At 41.7% G+C, this 19,922-nt stretch overlaps 1 protein-coding gene across 3 annotated transcripts in view; it reads right to left on the bottom strand.

Moving 5' to 3' along the window:
* Window positions 1-2,028: 2,028 nt before the first annotated feature.
* The window catches only part of nup214 (nucleoporin 214), a 59,712-nt gene continuing 41,818 nt past the window's right edge, over window positions 2,029-19,922 (bottom strand). Inside the window, exons 27-36 of one of the 3 annotated variants that reach the window (XM_062959026.1) lie at window positions 19,257-19,428; window positions 17,238-17,290; window positions 14,674-16,005; window positions 14,342-14,406; window positions 11,365-11,521; window positions 9,923-10,108; window positions 4,731-4,905; window positions 4,462-4,613; window positions 2,466-2,490; window positions 2,029-2,271 (exon numbers count right to left, since the gene is read on the bottom strand). In XM_062959026.1, coding sequence (XP_062815096.1) covers window positions 2,238-2,271; window positions 2,466-2,490; window positions 4,462-4,613; window positions 4,731-4,905; window positions 9,923-10,108; window positions 11,365-11,521; window positions 14,342-14,406; window positions 14,674-16,005; window positions 17,238-17,290; window positions 19,257-19,428 — 2,351 coding nt within the window. In that variant the 3' untranslated portion in view covers window positions 2,029-2,237. The remainder of the gene's footprint in view (window positions 2,272-2,465; window positions 2,491-4,461; window positions 4,614-4,730; window positions 4,906-9,922; window positions 10,109-11,364; window positions 11,522-14,341; window positions 14,407-14,673; window positions 16,006-17,237; window positions 17,291-19,256; window positions 19,429-19,922) is intronic. The other 2 variants (XM_062959028.1, XM_062959029.1) reach the window with 2 other exon arrangements.

Genomic DNA, 19,922 nt, shown 5'->3' with positions numbered 1-19,922 from the left:
AGTTCATTCTCTTGGGATAGCTGGTAAACGTGTGGGAACCCAAGGTCAGAGGAATGCTTTCTGAGCCTGTAAGCATGGTTAAATAAGGGAGAAACGGAAAGATTTCAGACGAAGCAACGTTGGTTTTGGAAGCAGAGTTCCTCTCTTGTCTATGCTCTTGGAAAACGATTCTTGCTTTTGTTCATGCCTGGGTCTTGTATTTTGGATGGTGTTTTGAAGTTCATGCTGCCTTGTTATCAGGATTGATTTGTTATATTAGAGACTTTGAACTACATTCCACAGACTGCCTTTGCATTGGATTATTGCCTTCTACTGACTGCCTTTGCCTTTGGATTACTGCTTTCTTTACTGATTTTTATTCAGACTTTGCTATCTTTTATCAATAAACTGTTGAAACCCAGTCTGCTGTGGTGGTTTGTGTGTAAAGAGCAAGGTGAACCTGCCCTGAGGTACAACAAGTGGGTGAGAAGGGTGGAGTAGAAATGCTGTAATAATAATAATAATAATAATAATAATAATAATAATAATAATACACAGCAGACAAAAAGCCAGTACAAGAAAACCGCACTACAAACTAGAGCTGACAGCTGGCACCACAAAACATTGCATGGAAAGTTCCTTGACAAAATTGAAGGAAAGGCTGATAAGGAGAAGACCTGGCTCTGGCTCACGAATGGGACCCTGAAGAAGGAGACAGAAGGCCTGATCCTTGCAGCCCAGGAGCAAGACATCAGGACAAAGGCCATTCAGGCCAAGATCGAAAAATCAGCTGATGACCCAAAATGCAGACTGTGCAAGGAAACTGATGAAACCATGGATCATATCCTCAGCTGCTGTAAGAAAATTGCACAGACAGACTACAAACAGAGGCACAAATCTGTGGCCCAAAGGATCCATTGGAACTTATGCCTCAAGTCCCACCTCCCAGCAGCAAAGAACTGGTGGAATCACAAACCAGCAAAGGTCGTGGAAAATGAGCACGCAAAGATACTGTGGGACTTCCGAATCCAGACTGACAAAGTTCTGGAACACAACACACCAGACATCACAGTTGTGGAAAATAAAAAGGTTTGGATCATTGATGTTGCCATCCCAGGTGACAGTCGCATTGACGAAAAACAACAGGAAAAACTCAGCCGCTCTCAGGACCTCAAGACTGAACTTCAAAGACTCTGGCAGAAACCAGTGCAGGTGGTCCCGGTGGTGATGGGCACACTGGGTGCCGTGCCAAAAGATCTCAGCCGGCATTTGGAAACAATAGACACTGACAAAATCACCATCTGCCAACTGCAAAAGGCCACCCGACTGGGATCTGCAGCATCATCCGAAAATACATCACACAGTCCTAGACACTTGGGAAGTGTTTGACTTGGGATTTTGTGATATGAAATCCAGCATATCTATCTTGTTTTTGGTGTCATAAAAATAATAATAACAATAATAATAACAATAATAATACATAACACAGTCCTAGACACTTGGGAAGTGTTTGATGTGTGATTTTGTGAAACGAAATCCAGCATGTCTATCTTGTTTGCTGTGTCATAATAATAATAAAATAACAATAACAATAACAATAATAATAATACATCACACAGTCTTAGACACTTGGGAAGTGTTCGACTTGTGATTTTGTGATATGAAATCCAGCATGTCTATCTTGTTTCCTGTATCATAATAAAATATAATAACAACAATAATAACAATAATAATAATAATACATCACACAGTCCTAGACACTTGGGAAGTGTTCGACTTGTGATTTTGTGATATGAAATCCAGCATGTCTATCTTGTTTGCTGTGTCATAATAATAATAAAATAATAATAACAATAACAATAACAATAATAATAATAATAATAAATCACACAGTCCTAGACACTTGGGAAGTGTTCGACTTGTGATTTTGTGATATGAAATATAGCATGTCTATCTTGTTTGCTATATCATAATAATAATAGTAATAATAATAATAATAATAATAAACCGTATCCCTCTCTGACCAAAGGAAGTCTCGGCATTCCAATCCCCGCGTTCCGGTGATTTTTATTCTTATTTTATAAAACCCACTTTGCTTTGGAGTCACAAACCTGACCTCGCAGGCCCGGAGGCAACAACACAGAGAAAATAATTTTATTGAAAGACGGGGTCCGCTCCGTTAAAAAAAAATAGGCCTCTTGGGGTGTGTTTCCTGTTTGTACAAAAGACGAAAGACAGACGTTGTGCTCCGCACACGCTCAGCTTCTCCATCCGCTGAATCCGGAGGCGGATCTGGAAGACACGCGAGAAATAAAGCATTACGGCGGGGAGACGTCTCGACCCGAAGCTACTCGTTCAGGAGACGCCCCGACATTAATTCCGCGTAGGATTACCACGTTCAACATACATATCTTTCCAAGAAGCTCATCCCTCTTTTTCCGCCCGAGCAAACCCAGTTTGTAAGGCCATCGCCAGGAGAGACTTACGTGTTCGAGGACCCAAAGCCGAAGCCTGAAAAAGGAAGATTGAAACTTTTAGTTCATACATACAGACATCTATATATATAAAAGAGTGATGGCATCAGGGCAGCGGACAAAACAACAAAACGACAGGCCCCCCAACCTCGAAATTTGACAACACAACCCATCATCCACGCCTCTACGTTGATACAACAAAAAGAAAAGAAAAATAAAGTCCTCATTAGCAGGATAGGAATAATTGTTTTTATCCAATTGCTGCCAGTTAGAGGGTTAAGCTCTGCCCACTTGGTCTCCTAGCAACCTACTCAGCCCAGGGGACAGGCACAAGAGTTTGGAGAGACCCCTAAGGGCCATCCAGCCCAACCCTTTCTACTATGCAGCAGGGCACAATCCAAGCATTCCCAACACATGGACAACATATAAATACTATACAATACTACACAGAGACACAGATTCCCTTCTACCCTCACCACTTTCACAGAACACAAACAACCAAATGCATACTAAACATAAAGACAACCATACAACAGACATTCAATACCACCACTACCTCAACAAGTTCTCACCAACACCACCAGACAACAACACAGCAACGCGTGGCCGGGCACAGCTAGTATCTATATATATCTATATCTATCTATATCTATATATAAAAGGGTAATGAAATTTCGGCCTAGCACAAAACAACAAAACGACACATCCCAGAAACACTAAACTTGGCAGCACAACCCCTCATCCATGCCTCTACGTTCCTACAACAAAAAGAAAAGAAAAATAAAGTCCTAATTAGAGGGAGAGGAATAATTGCTTTTATCCAATTGCTGCCAGTTAGAAGGCTAAGCTCCACCCACTTGGTCTCCTAGCAACCCACTCAGCCCAGGGCACAGGCAGAGTTAGGCCTCACTTAGGCCTCTTCCACACTGCCTATGAAATACAGATTATCTGATTTGAACTGGATTATATGGCAGTGTAGACTCAAGGCCCTTCCACACAGCTATATAACCCATTTATAATCTTATATTATCTGCTTTGAACTGGATTATCTTGACTCCACACTGCCATATAATCCACTTGTGTGCAGTCGGACACAACTGGACTTAACGTCAGGAGAAAACCTTTACCTTTTACCTTAACTACCACCAAATCCTCAATACTTTATTTCCCAGACCACCAGACTTCGCCACAGCAACGCGTGGCTGGGCACAGCTAGTATCTATATCTATCTATCTATCTATATATATAAAAGGGTAATGGAATCATGGCACCGTACAAAACAACTAAACTAAACACCCCACAACCTCGAAAATTGACAGCACAACCTCTCATCCACGCCTCTACGTTCATACAACAAAAAGAAAAGAAAAATTAAGTCCTAGCCACAGCAACGCGTGGCCGGGCACAGCTAGTATCTATATATATAGATATATTCTCTTTCTCAATCACAACTAGGGGATTGGACCACCTACATCTGGAGACACCATAGCTACCACTGAGAGTAGACCGGGAGCAAACCTGGCCCACAGAACCCACCTGACCAACTGAACCTACGGGAGGAGTTTTGGGGGAACTGACCTACATTTCTGGGAGTTATAGTTCACCGACATCCGGAGACACTACGACCCCCACCGAAAATAGACCGGGACCAGACTTGGAACACAGAACCCCCATGACCAACTGAACCTACACGAGGGAATTGAGGGGGACTGACCCACCGTGGTGGGAGTTGTAGTTTACTCTGCAGCCAGAGAGCACACTGAGCCCCACTGATGATGCACCTAGAGAGCAAACTAGCCCGACATAACAAAGTACTGAGGGAGTTTCTCGGGATTAACCTGACATGATGTGAGGGCTTTGATTGTGTCCTCCTTCCAACTCTACAACTCTATGATCTCTCTCCATTGCATCTATGTCCGTCTCTCTTTGGCTGGGTGGCCATCTGTCAGGAAGGCCCTGATGGTGGGGGTAAGGACTGGATAACCCTTGGGGTGGGTGCTGCCAGTACCTCCTCCTGTGTTGGTCCCGAAGCCGGAGAATCCGCCGCCTCCGCCACTCTGGGTTCCGAATGCGGTGGGCTGCTGGGAGAGGGAGCCGAAGGTGGGGGTGTTCTGGGAGGCCAAGGTGCCGAAAGAGGCCGTGTTGGCCGTCCCGCCAAAGCTGCGAGAGGAAAGAGAGGAGAGAAGAGGGGGTGCTCGGGGTCTCCGACACAGCCCAAGGGAACCACGGGAGCCCCCCGACCCCCCGCGGGAGCCCCCCGACCCCCCGCGTCCTTACCCGAATCCTCCGGCGCTGGCGGCGGCGGTGCCCTCTCCGAAGACTTTGCCTGCGGTCGAGCCCAGAGGGCTTGCAAAGGCTGGGGCTGAACCGAATGCCGGCACCCCTCCGAACCCCCCGGGGGAGCCCCCAAAGGTGGGAGGGCTGCCGAACACTGGAGCAGCGCCAAAGCCACCTGAGCAAAACGGAGGCAAACACAAGAGGGAAGGGGAGGGGACACAAAAAAGAAAGCGGCATCAGAGGAATGTGTTTGGAAGGCATCCGGGCCAAAGGTGAAGGAGAAATTAGCTGCCTTGAATGCCCATGGGTAAAGAAGCGGGATAAATAATAATAATAACTCAAGTCAAACAAGCAGTCAAAGAAGAAGAACATGCCCTGGCAGAATATGTAAAGCAAAGTGAAGAACCTGCTTTGATTGATGTCAAAAATCAGAAACTCCTCAAAGCACAGCAGACAAAAAATCAGTACAAGAAAACCGCACTACAAACTAGAGCAGAATCAGTACAACAAAACCGCACTACAAACTAGAGCAGAATCAGTACAAGAAAACTGCACTACAAACCAGAGCTGACAGCTGGCACAACAAAACATTGCATGGAAAGTTCCTTGACAAAATTGAAGGAAAGGCTGACAAGGAGAAGAGCTGTATGGGAAAACGGAAACTGAAATCCAGTCTCTGACTAACACTGTCCGAATTTTTAGCACTGATATCAGCATGGAGTTTGGTTTGGACAAATGTTCGATAGGGCACAGTTTTGCTTTATATGTTACATAATAATATAGTACCCAGTTGGGACTGTAAAGAAAATACTCAATAATACTAGCATACCATAATACATGAGAGTATATACATTTAAGTTGTTTTTTTTTAAATATATATATACCATTCTTATAGCATTGGACAAATGTTCGACAGTAGCATTGAAGAAGGGAAAAATCATTGAAAGTGAGAGCATAAATATGCCTAATGGCCAAACGATAAAGTGTCACCAGCCAGAGGCCTATAAATATCTGGGCATATTACAGCTGGACAACATCAAGCATGAACATGTGAAAACTGTGGTCAGCAAAGAATATACACAAAGGGTCAGAAAAATTATCAAAATCAAGCTCAATGGAGGCAGCACCATCAAGGCCACAAACACCTGGGCCATACCTGTCATAAGATATACTGCTGGCATCATAAACTGGACACAGGTGGAACTGGACAATTTGGACAGAAAAACAAGAAAACTCACGGCCATTCATCATTCACTGCACCCTCGCAGTGATGTTGACCGACTATATCTGCCTAGAAGATCAGGGGGCAGAGGACTCTTACAAATCAAACAAGCAGTCAAAGAAGAAGAACATGCCCTGGCAGAAGATGGCAAGCAAAGTGAAGAACCTGCTTTGATTGAAGTCAAAAATCAGAAACTCCTCAAAGCACAGCAGACAAAAAAACCTGTACAAGAAAACCGCACTACAAACTAGAGCTGACAGCTGGCACAACAAAACATTACATGGAAAGTTCCTTGACAAAATTGAAGGAAAAGCTGATAAGGAGAAGACCTGGCTCTGGCTCACGAATGGGACCCTGAAGAAGGAGACAGAAGGCCTGATCCTTGCAGCCCAGGAGCAAGACATCAGGACAAAGGCAATTAAGGCCAAGATCGAAAAATCAGCAAAATGCAGACTCTGCAAGGAAATCGACGAAACCATGGATCATATCCTCAGCTGCTGTAAGAAAATCGCACAGACAGACTACAAACAGAGGCACAACTATGTGGCCCAAATGCTTCATTGGAACTTATGCCTCAAGTCCCACCTCCCAGCAGCAAAGAACTGGTGGGATCACAAACCTGCAAAAGTCCTGGAAAATGAGCAGGCAAAGATACTGTGGGACTTCCGAATCCAGACTGACAAAGTTCTGGAACACAACACACCAGACATCACAGTTGTGGAAAAGAAACAGGTTTGGATCATTGATGTCGCCATCCCAGGTGACAGTCGCATTGACGAAAAACAACAGGAAAAACTCAAGATTGACCTTCAAAGACTCTGGCAGAAACCAGTGCAGGTGGACCCAGTGGTGATGGGCCAAAATTCCAAATTTATTTAATGCTTAGACCATAGGTGATGGGCACATTGGGTGCTGTGCCAAAAGATCTCAGCCAGCATTTGGAAACAATAGACATTGACAAAATTACGATCTGCCAACTGCAAAAGGCCACCCTGCTGGGATCTGCACGCATCATCCGAAAATACATCACACAGTCCTAGACACTTGGGAAGTGTTCGACTTGTGATTTTGTGATACGAAATCCAGCATGTCTATCTTGTTTGCTGTGTCATATAATATTATAATAATAACAATAACAATAATAATAATAATAATAATAATAATAATAATAATAATAATAATAATAATGATGCTTTATATTTTTAAAAAATGGAGGAGAAGCAGCAGCAGCTGTCTTTTGGAAACCTGAAAGTGTTCACGATCCTGGAGAGAAGTTGTCTTTGCCGGCTGTTGGGCCGGCGACGCATTCTAATACCGGGGTGAAATTCCACCCCGATGTAAGGGATACTCCCCGCTGCAAGCGTAAACCGCCCGGAGAAAGAAAGACATACAAAAAGGTCTGGAGCTGAATTATTTAGAGCAGGCCTGCACAACTTGGCGGCATGAAATAGGGCTCCGGAGAGGTTTTTAGCACCTGATCTCGCAATTGCGAGAGGCGTCTTTCCCGCCGAACAACAACAAATCGCTTCCCCTCAACATGGTGGCAGGTTGCATTCGTTTTCCCTTTGTAACTGTCGTTTCCTTCTCCTCTGGAAGGAAAAAACCTTGCCGTTCATCTCCCTCCCTTTTGATGTTTATTTATGTATTTTATTTATATATTTATTACATTTCTCCCTTATTTAACCATGCTTACAAGCTAAGAAAGCATTCCTCTGACCTTGAGTTCCCACACATTTCCCAGCTATTCTCAGAGAATGTCTGGGACGATGAACTCTTAACTTTAACCTTGTACAGTAGAGTCTCACTTATCCAACACTCGCTTATCCAATGCATTATTATTGGATTATCCAACGCATTTTTGTAGTCAATGTTTTCAATATATCGTGATATTTTGGTGCTAAATTCATAAATATTAATATTAATGACTATAAGAAAACATAAAAATGTAAATAAATATCAGTAAATAATATAAATATCAGTAGAATTCGTAAATACAGTAATTACTACATAGCATTACTATGTATTTAACTACTTTTTTAACTACTTAATTACTATGTATTTAACTACTTTTTCTGCCAAATTTGTTGTCTAACATGACGTTTTGGTGCTTCATTTGTAAAATCATAAGCTAATTTGATGTTTAATAGGCTTTTCCTTAATGCCTCCTTATTATCCAACATATTCGCTCATCCAACATTCTGCCGGCCCGTTTATGTCGGATAAGTGAGACTCTACTGTAATAATAATAACTTTATTCTTATACCCCGCCCCATCTCCCCGAAGGGACTCGGGGCGGCTTACATGGGGCCATGCCCAGACACAACAATATAAAAGCAAACAAAGTAATAAAACAAATCAATCAACAATAAAACAACAGTAATTGATAAAAACAATCATAAAAGGTCAACATATTAATCAGGTGTTAAAAACACAAGTTGAGTTCACGGATCAGGGCCAAAGTGCAAAATATGTCAAAATCATCAGGGATAGGTAGTTGCCCAGCTGACATAGTCGTTAAAGTGCAATTAAATGTAATACTGAGAAGGCAAACCTATGGGTCTATGCTAATGGTTTTAAATGCACATAAAAACAGATAGATAAACATTGATGGAAAAACATTATATAGATGTAGAAAATATATACGTGTGTATGTATATATATATATATATATATATACTAGCTGTGCCTGGCCACGCGTTGCTGTGGCGAAGTCTGGTGTTATGGGAAATAAAATATTGAGGAATTGTTGGTAGTTAAGGTAAAGGGTAAAGGTTTTACCCTGACATTAAGTCCATTATAAATGGGTTATATAGCTGTATGGAAGGGCCTTATAATTCAGTTAAAATCACATAATCTGTATTTTATAGGCAGTGTGGAAGAGGCCTAAGTGAGGCTTAACTCTGCCTGTCCCCTGGGCTGAGTGGGTTGCTAGGAGACCAAGTGGGCGGAGCTTAGCCTTCTAACTGGCAGCAATTGGATAAAAACAATTCCTCCTCTCCCTCTAATTAGGACTTTATTTTTCTCTTCTTTGTGTTGTATGAACGTAGAGGCGTGGATGAGGGGTTGTGCTGCCAAGTTTAGTGTTTCTGGGATGTGTCGTTTTGTTGTTTTGTCCTAGGCCGAAATTTCATTACCCATATATATATATATATATATATATATATATATATATATATATATTCCTTGGATATAAATGTAATTTATAGAAAAAGAAATGAAACCTAGATAAAAAGAAACCCCCATTCCTTCCAGATCTTCTGCATAACAAGGTATATTCCCTTCTGTTCTGGGCATTTTCTCAATAAATGCCCATTTGCACCTTTGAGCCTAGTATTGTTTTTAAACACATTATGTAAGAGTTCAATGTTTTCTTTTGATAAATATACACCTAAATTTCTCTTTGTCTTTATTCTATGTTAAAAGACATTGAATGTTTGCCTATATGAGTAATGTGATCTGCCCTGAGTCCCCTTTGGGGTGAGAAAGAAGGGTGGAATATCAATACTGTAAATAAATAAATATACTCGAGTATAAGCCTAGCCCTTTTTTTAAGACTGAAAAAGCCCCCCTCGGCTTATACTCGGGTGAGGGTCCTGGTTGGCTTATATTCGGGTCGGCTTATACTCGAATATATATGGTACATTTATTATTATTGGCATTGTTACATTTATTATTTTACTCTACTTATTATTATTATTATTATTATTATTATTATTATTATTATTATTATTATTATTACATTTATCATTTTACTCTTGGGATTATTGCTACTATTCCATTTATTTTAATCTATTTATTATTATTATTATTATTAATACATTTATTATTTCGTTCTGATATTATTATTATTACTGCATTAGAAATAGAAAGTCATTGTGGCCCAATGTGATGGGAGTCACAAGAGAGCCTTCAGGCGGGATGTTCCGATCCCAAAAAGCTGCAACGAAGTATGTTTGGGAAACCCCGGTACCTGCTTTGGTGGGGCTGGAGAACCCGAATCCCTGGGCGGCCACGCTCCCGGCTCCGGAGCTGAAGGTGCCGGCCCCCATGGGCTTCTGCTCACCGAAGGAGGAGGCGGCGGCGGCCGTGGCGGCGGCGGCAGGGCTCCCGAACCCGAAGGCCTTGGCCCCGCTGTTCCCAAAAAGGCTCGAGGTGCCTGGGACGAGGAGAAAGCAGAGGCTGAAACCAAACTCTAGCGGCCACGGAGATTCGGAGAGACTCCTTTTCCAAGTACATATACAGTAGAGTCCCGCTTATCCGATTTCTGCTCACAGACGCACTGTATTATCCAATGCTCACTCACTCAGAAGGCTGGGTCCCAGCCTGGTGAAACAGGACCCGGCCTGGTGGCGGGAACACTTGAAGAACTAAAAGAGAGTCCTCTCTACAACAGTGAGACTTCTTCCCAAGCTGGATGGATGTTGTGTTTCCGACTTAGGGCAACCCCAAAGCGACCTTCTGTGGGCCGCACTAAATTTTATTATTATTATTATTGCTATTACTATTATTATCTTTATTTCTTCCATAGGGACTCAAGGCAGCTCACAATATCGTCATCATCATCAAGATCACCATGATCTTTATTTCTATCCTGCTTTTCTCCCCATAGGGACTCAAGGCAGCTCACAATGATGTGACACAACCTAAAAAGTTTAAGACAAGGCAAATGCAGAATAAATTAGGAAAACAATCATGTATATGGATGGGTATAAAGAGTCTCACTTATCCAACACTTGCTTATCCAACGTTCTGGATTATCCAAGGCATTTTTGTAGTCAATGTTTTCAATACATCGTGATATTTTGGTGCTAAATTCGTAAATACAGTAATTACTACATAGCATTACTGCATATTGAACTACTTTTTCTGTCAAATTTGTTGTATAATATGATGTTTTGGTGCTTAATTTGTAAAATCATAACCTAATTTGATGTTTAATAGGCTTTTCCTTAATCCCTCATTATCCAACATATTCACTTATCCGACGTTCTGCCGGCCCGTTTATGTTGGATAAGTGAGACTCTACTGTATTATTATTATTATTGCTATTACTATTATTATCTTTCTTTCTTCCATAGGGACTCAAGGCAGCTCACAATATCATCATCATCATCAACATCACCATGATCTTTATTTCTATCCTGCTTTTAGATGTGACACAATCTAAAAAGTTTAAGACATGGCAAATGCAGAATAAATTAGGAAAACAATTATGTATATGGATGGGTATAAGGTCAATATATTTGTTACCCGCCTCTCCTAACGGCTTGAGATCATCCCGAGCTACGTCTTGGAGACAATTCTCCGTATAGGAAGCCATGCGCACAAGTCAACCCCGCAAAAGAAGGAAAAGATCCAGAAAAAGGAGGAGAGGAACGGAAGGACGGGGGGCCGAACACCCTGAGTGCTCACTTTGTGTGGCCGAGGAGCCAAAGGCGCTTCCGCCGGCGCCGAAGGGGTTCTTGTTGGCCGCCTCCTGGCTGGGCTTCCCCCCCAGGCCGCTGAAGAAACCCCCGCCTCGTCCGCCGCCGCCGCCGGACCCAAAGAGACCCGCGCCGGGTGCCGGTTGCTGCAAATACGGGCAGAGAAAGAGAGAGAAAGAGAACGTCATTCTTATTATTATTAAGAATGGGGCTGAGACAACAGGAAGTGAGACGAATCTTATCTATATATATAAAAGAGTGATGGCATCACGGCAACGCACAAAACAACAAAACTACAGGCCCCCCAACCTCGAAATTTGACCACACAACCCATCATCCACGCCTCTAGGTTGATACAACAAAAAGAAAAGAAAAATAAAATCCTAATTAGAGCGAGAGGAATAATTGCTTTTATCCAATTGCTGCCAGTTAGAAGGCTAAGCTCCTCCAGCTTGGTCTCCTAGCAACCCAATAAAAAATAATTAAAAAACACTAAAAAATTGATACAATAAAATACTATAATAACAGAAAATAACTAAAAATAATACAAGAAAATAATAAAATATAATAAATAAAAATATAACTTACAATAAAATTAATAAAAAAATGCAAATAACGTCAAATAAAAATTACACAACAATTTTTAACCAATACCACCACCACTTTGCCACAGCAACGCGTGGCCGGGCACAGCTAGTATTATATATAATAATAATAATAATAATAATAATAATAATAATAATAATAATAATTATTATTATTATATTTTAAAGAATGGGGCTGAGACAACAGGAAGTGAGACAAATCTTGTATTATATATCATTAGCATTTATATTATTATTATATTTTTAAGAATGAGGCTGAGACAACAGGAAGTGAGACAAATCTATTATTTATTATTATTATTATTATTGTTATTATTAAGAATGGGGCTGAGACAACAGGAAGTGAGACAAATCTTATATTATATATAATTAGCATTTATATTATTATCATTATATTTTTAAGAATGGGGCTGAGACAACAGGAAGTGAGACAAATCTATTATTATTTACTATCAGCATTTATATTATTATATTATTATTATTATTATTAAGAATGAGGCTGAGACAACAGGAAGTGAGACAAATCTTGTATTATATATCATTAGCATTTATATTATTATTATTATTATTATTATTATTATTATTATTATTATTATATTTTTAAGAACAAGGCTGAGACAATAGGAAGTGAGACGAATCTTATATTATATATAATTAGCATTTATTTTATTATTATTATATTTTTAAGAATGGGGCTGAGACAACAGGAAGTGAGACAAATCTTGTATTTATCATTAGCATTTATATTATTATTATATTTTTAAGAATGAGGCTGAGACAACAGGAAGTGAGAGGAATCTAATATTATATATTATTATATTTATATTATTATTATATTATTATATATGTACCATATATACTCGAGTACAAGCCAACCCAAATATAAACTGAGGTGCCTAATTTTACCACCAAAAAACTGGGAAAACTTATTGACTCGAGTATAAGCCTAGGGTGCGAAATGCAGCAGCTACTGGTCAATTTCAAAATAAAATAAAAAAAAAGTCAAAATAAAAATAAAATTACATTAATTGAGGCATCAGTAGGTTACATGTTTTTGAATATTGACCGTATTTCTAAGAAAAACAGTAAACTAGCTCTGTAAGTGGAAAAGGAGGGTCAACAAAAACAATATGGTCTCAACAATAAGTTAATAATAATAATAATAATAACAACAACTTCATTTGTACCCTGCCTTATCTCCCCATGGGGACTCAGGCCGGCTTCCAACCTAGTAATAGGCAAACATTCAATGCTTATATAAACAGAGCTAGATATAGATCTACAATTATATATACTAATTTCACATATGCATTTCCCCCTGAAATGTTTGTAAATCCTCTCTCTATATATATGCATTTCCCTCCTGCAATATTTGCAAGCCTTGTATATATATTTATGTTTATATCTATCTAGAAATCTGTGTGCATTTCCCTGCAATACTAGCAAGCCCTATATATCTATATTCATATATATCTATCTAGACATCTCTCTCTCTATATAGTTATTGTTATATATTGTTATATTCTTATTAATAATAATGATTATGCTATTGTTATATACAACAATAATAAAACTTTATATATACAGTAGAGTCTCACTTATCCAACATAAACGGGCCAGCAGAACGTTGGATAAGCGAATATGTTGGATAATAAGGAGAGATTAAGAAAAAGCCTATTAAACATCAAAATAGGTTATGATTTTACAAATTAAGCACCAAAACATCATGTTATACAACAAATTTGACAGAAAAAGTAGTTCATTACACATTAATGCTATATAGTAATTACTGTATTTACGAATTTAGCACCAAAATATCACGATTTATTGAAAACATTGACTACAAAAATGTGTTGGATAATCTAGAACGTTGGATAAGTGAGTGTTGGATAAGTGAGGCTCTACTGTATACTGTCAGAAATATTAAAAATTAACTAGGTATTTTTAATTGCAAAAATATGAGTCAAGGAGTGACTATCAAAAACAAAAACAAAATGGTCTCAACAATAAGTTAATAATAATAATAATAATAATAATAATAATAATACACATACAGATTTTCACTATTATGTGTATAGATTTATACATTATTTTAGTAGTTATACACTATTTTAAGTCTTTATAAAGCGCAAGTCCTACTTTTCTGAGTAAATGCGCTATTTACTGTAAATCGTAATTTTTATGATTAATAATATTTTTTAGTGTTAGAATTATTTTACATTAATATTTACTGGGAAAAAAACACAAAACAGCGAGCCCGTGAAAAGCGAGCCGCGAAGACGCGAGGAAACACTGTATATAACAACTGATTCGAACCACATAAGGTTAAAAATAATTAATGATAATATTAATAGGTATTACCTGGCCGAAGAGGCCGCCGCTTGGGTTGGCTGCTTGTCCAAAGACAGTGCTGCTGGAACCAAAAGCTAGAAAAAGGAGAAAATAATAAGGAAATTAAAATGGTGAAGAGTGAAAAAGAGGGCTAGCGCTGTAAACTTGTAAACTGCCCTGTGTCCCCTTCGGGGTGAGAAGGGCGGTATATAAATGTCACAAACAAATAAATAAATAAATAAATAAATAAATATGATTGATATTTTCCTCCCCAAAACGGCAGAAAAAGAGAGAACTGAAATACATACGCTTGTTGCGATGACCCCGCCCACCCTCACTTTCCAAACCAGAACTTCGTTCACCTGAGGCCTGGCAGAAGCTGAACCCGGCCGAAGAGGTTGGCGTGGTTGCGGCGCTCCCGAAGACGGAGCCGGCCTGCCCGAAAGTGGAGCTCTGTCCGAAGGCAGGGCCCCCGCTTTGGCCAAAAAGTCCCGTCGTCGTGGAGGACGACGAAGAGGACGGCTGGCCGAACGAGAAGGAGTTGACGGTGCTGGTGCTGGAGGGAGTCCCGAAAAGCCCGCTGGAAGTCGAAGAGGTGGCCGGTTGGCCGAAAGCGGGGGCGGCCCCGAAGGTGGTCTGGTTGAAAGTAAAGCCGCTGGCGGAGGTGCTGGCCGGCTGCCCGAAGGCAGGGGTCTGACCGAATGATGGCTGCCCGAATCCGGCAGTGCCGAAGGCTGTAAATCCGGTCGCAGTCGGAGGAGTGGTGACAACGGCCGTAGACGCTGGTGGGACAAAGAGCGAGGACGCCGTCGTGGTAGCTGTCGCAGGGATCTGGCCGAAGAGGGACGGCGGGGGCGGCGGAGCATCGGTCGCGGGTTGTCCGGACGCGAAGATGGAAGGCGCTGTGAACGCAGAGGCCCCCGTGGCCGGAAGAGACGTGGCGGTCGTTTCCACCGGAGGGGGGGCCTTCGGGTCCGTCGGAGCAGAAGTGGTGGCGGCTTCGGGGGCCTCCGAGGCGGGGGCGGGGCCTTCGGGGTCGACCAAAGCGGGCACCTCCGGGGGAGCATCCGGCCCCGGCGAAAGCGTTTGGGGCACGTGTCCCTCCGGGGTCGCCTCACCGGGAAGCGGCTTCTCGGGAACGGCCTCGTCCTCCGCTTTGCTAATCGTGGCCGAAGTCAAAAGGCTCCCGAAGGAGAGGCCGCTCGACGCAGACCCCGGCGGGGCCGTGCCTGCTTGGACCCCAAACGTGAAGGCGGACTTGGCGTTGCCCGCAAAGGCCGAAACCGGGGCGGTTCCCACCAACTGGACGTTGCCGAAGACGGGAAGCGAGGCCGAGCTGACTTCCGTCACCTCGGTGTTTGCGACGTTAGAAGGAGCTTTGGGGGGATTCTCATCCGCCGGACCGACCCGGAGGCCCGAGAAGCTCCCGATGGTTTCTCCGATGACCGGGAGGCCCTGAGGAAGGGGCTCGCCTTGCTTCTCCGCCTTGTTCGGGGTGGAGGCGACAGGGGCGGGAGCCACGGCCACGGTGGTCGGGGGGCAAGGGTCGCCGGAGCCGCTTCCGGCCACGGAGGAGGCGGGAAGAGCGGCCGGTTTGGCAGACCCAAAAGCAAAGGAGGATTCCCCGGAGGTCCCGAATTTCATGCTCCCGGCAAGAGAAAAGGCATCCGGCGGGCTCGGCTCTTTCGTCGCGGCTACAGAGGCAGACGGGAGAGAAAAGGAAGACCTTTTTAGGAAGCATTCTCTCCTGACGTTTCGCCCACATCTATGGCAGGCCTCCTCAGAGGTTGGCCCTGATTGTTTCCTTTGTGGAATTTCCAATTTCCCTGCTTTCAGACTGTTGCTCTTTATTTACTGTCCTGGTTTTAGAGATTATATTGTTCTGCATTATTCCATCCCAGTAATTATTTCATATTAAAGTAGAATCTCACTTATCCAACATTCACTTATACAATGTTCTGGATTATCCAACGCAGTCTGCCTTTTCATAATCAACGTTTTTGTAGTTGGTGTTTTAAATTCATTGGGATATTTTAGTGGTAAATACAGTACGTATATATCTGTGGAAAGTCCAGGGTGAGAGAAGAACTCTTGTCTGTTTGGAGGCCCGTGTGAATGTTGTAATTAATCCCCTTGATTAGCATTAAATGGCCTTGCAAGCTTCATATCCTGGCCTGGGGGGGAATCCTTTGTTCAGAGTCGTTAGCTGCCCCCTGATTGATTGATTGATTCATGTCATGTCTGGAATTTTTCTTCTTTCAGAGTGTTTCTCCTTATTTACTGTTCTGATTTTGGAGTTTTTTTTTTAATACAGTAGAGTCTCACTTATCCAACATTCTGGATTATCCAACACATTTTTGTAGTCAATGTTTACAATGCATTTTGATATTTTGATGCTAAATTCGAATATGACATTAATGTGTAATGAACTACTTTTTCTGTCAAATTTGTTGTCTAACATGATGGTTTGGTGCTTAATTTGTGAAATCATAACCTATTTTGATGTTTAATAGGCTTTTTCTTAATCTCTCCTTATTATCCAACATATTCGCTTATCCAACGTTCTGCCGGCCCATTTATGTTGGATAAGTGGGACTCTACTGTACTGGGAGCCAGATTTTGTTCATTTTCATGGTTTCCCCCTTTCTGATGAAATTGTCCACATGCTTCTTGCGGATTTCAATGGCTTCTCTCTGTCGTCTGGCTCCCATTATTAAAAAAAAAAACAACTCCAAAATCAGAACAATAAATAAGGAGCAGCATTTAGAAAACAGAAGAATACCAGACAGGAATCAATCAGGGGGCAGCTAACAACTCTGAACAAAGGATCTCCCCAGGTCAGGACACGTTAAAATAACTTAAAACATAGCCGTTATCCCATGACCATTACCCATAACAGTAAGAACACCTTTTTTTACGGTTTTACCTGGTAAAGATGTAGGGCCAGATGTGGCCGGGGCGGCAAAGTTGAATCCAGGCCTACGTTTGTTCAAAAAATAATAAGAGGGGAGGGAAAACCAAAATTTAATACCATGTTTAATTTTGTTTTAATGTTTGCATATTTGTAGATTTTAAATTGCATTAAAATGCTTTTAATATAAGCTGCTTTGAGCCCTCTTTGCGGAGAGAAAATGCAGGATATAAATAAACATAATAATAACAATAATAATAATATCCCTAGACACTTGGGAAATGTTCAACTTGTGATTTTGTGATATGAAATCCAGCATATCTATCTTGTTTGCTGTGTCATACAATAAAATAATAATAATAATAATAATGGGTTGTGGTTGGAACGAATCCATCAGCATTGCCTATAATAATAATAATATCCCTAGACACTTAGGAAGTGTTCGACTTTTGTGATACGAAATCCATCTTGTTTGCTGTGTCATACAATAAAATAATAATAATAATAATAATAATAATGGGTTGTGGTTGGAACAAATCTATCAACATTGCCTCTCCCAAAGCAGTTAACGTATATACTCGTGTATATACACCTAATTTTACTACAAAAAACGCATTGATCCGAGTATAAGCCGAGGGTTGGAAATGAAGCAGTTACTGGTAAATTTCAAAATAAAAATAGATACCAATAAAACTACATTAATCAAGGACTCAATGGGTTAAATAATGTGTGTGTGTGTATGTGTGTGTGTGTGTATATATATATATATATATGCATACAGATATACAGGTAGATGGATCAATATGTATATAGGATATACAAAGATTTGCAAACAGAGGAAAATTCATATACAGTAGAGTCTCACTTATCCAACGTTCTGGATTATCCAACAGTGCTTTTAGGATGTTTTAAAAGGTGCTTTTAAGATGTTTTTTTAAAGATGTTTTTAAGATGTTTTTAAAATTGTTGATTTTAGCCGGTTCTTGTAAGCCGCTCCGAGCCCTAGGGGAGTGGCGGCATATAAGTTTGAAAAATAAATAAATAAATAAATAAATACAAATGTAGCAAATAAATAAATGATAAATAATAGATGCCGTTGGGTTCCGATGCCGTGGGATCGTGGTGCTTCGGATCCCGATTCGACCCTTCACTTTGGCAGAAAAAATGGAAATCAAAGAGACAGAATGGGGGACGATGCCTGGCTTGACAGCAGTGTGTGCGAAAAAGACCGTGGAGTCCTCGTGGGGAAGAAGTTAAACATGAGCCAACAATGTGATGCGGCGGCTAAAAAAGCCAATGGGATTCTGTCCTGCATCAAGAGGGGAATAGCGTCTAGATCCAGGGAAGTCCTGCTCCCCCTTATTCTATTCTGCCTTGGTCTGACCACACCTGGAATCACACTGTGTCCAATTTTGGGCACCACAGTTGAAGGGAGATGTTGACAAGCTGGAAAGCGTCCAGAGGAGGGGACTAAAATGATTAAGGGTCTGGAGAACAAGCCCTATGAGGAGCGGCTTAAAGAGCTGGGCATGTTTAGCCTGCAGAAGAGAAGGCTGAGAGGAGACATGATAGCCATGTACAAATACATGAAGGGAAGTCATAGGGAGGAGGGAGGGAGCTTGTTTTCTGCTGCCCTGCAGACTAGGACGCAAGGGAACAAGGGCTTCAAACTACAGGAAAGGAAGGAGATTCCACCTGAACATCAGGAAGAACTTCCTCACTGTGAGAAGGGCTGTTCACCAGTGGAACTCTCTGCCCCGGACTGTGGTGGAGGCTCCTTCTTTGGAGGCTTTTAAGCAGAGGCTGGATGGCCATCTGTCGGGGGTGCTTTGAATGCGATTTCCTGCTTCTTAGCAGGGGGTTGGACTGGATGGCCCATGTGGTCTCTTCCAACTCTACTATTCTAGGATTCTATGATTCTATGACCCAATTTAACTATTCTCCCTGGATCACGTTTTGCAGCCTTGAAATATAGGCTTTTTTCCCCCCCTGCCATTCCAATCCGGGCGAGAGACGGTGCCCTTGCCGGCTTACATAACCAGGGCTCCAGATGGCACGGGAAGGAAATCCGGATGAAGGAGGGAAAGTACAGACCCGGAGGCGGAGGCGGAGGCGGAGAACAGCTTGTTGAACTGGGCGGCTGTGGACGGGACCGACGGCGCGGGAGACGACGAGGCCACGGCCTTCACGGACCCCGATCCGGGCCCTGCAAGGACAGCGGAGGGTTACGGGATGCAACACAACTTGGACATTGTCCTTGGACATGAAACACATGGATAAGCTAACACCAAAAAAAATAAGAGAAGGTAAAAATAAAACAGACTGGACCAACGTCACAAAATTCTTGGGGAAAAGAAGAATGGATAGTCTTCTTTACGATAGACTTATCAACAATATAAAACGGTTTAAACGAAAAGAGGACTAAGGAAAAATACCAATATGGAATCAACAAAAGAGAAAACTCCAAGGTCAAGATGGGAAGTCAAGCCATATATTTTTTCCGTTTTCTTCTCTTTCTCTTTTTTTCCCCCTCCGGTTTTCTCTCTTCACCTATTTTCAGAACCATTTCACCCCCCCTCACTTTCCTATCAATATATTGCTCCACCAGTTTCAATGTACACACACACACACACACACACACACACACACACACACACACATATATATATGCACACACATACACATATACACCTATACACA

The sequence above is a fragment of the Anolis carolinensis genome, unplaced genomic scaffold (assembly GCF_035594765.1).
Source record: "Anolis carolinensis isolate JA03-04 unplaced genomic scaffold, rAnoCar3.1.pri scaffold_7, whole genome shotgun sequence".
In the NCBI taxonomy this organism is placed as follows: Eukaryota; Metazoa; Chordata; class Lepidosauria; order Squamata; family Dactyloidae; genus Anolis; species Anolis carolinensis.
Note: the sequence above shows the minus strand (reverse complement) of the source record. Positions and strands in the feature narration are given on the sequence as shown.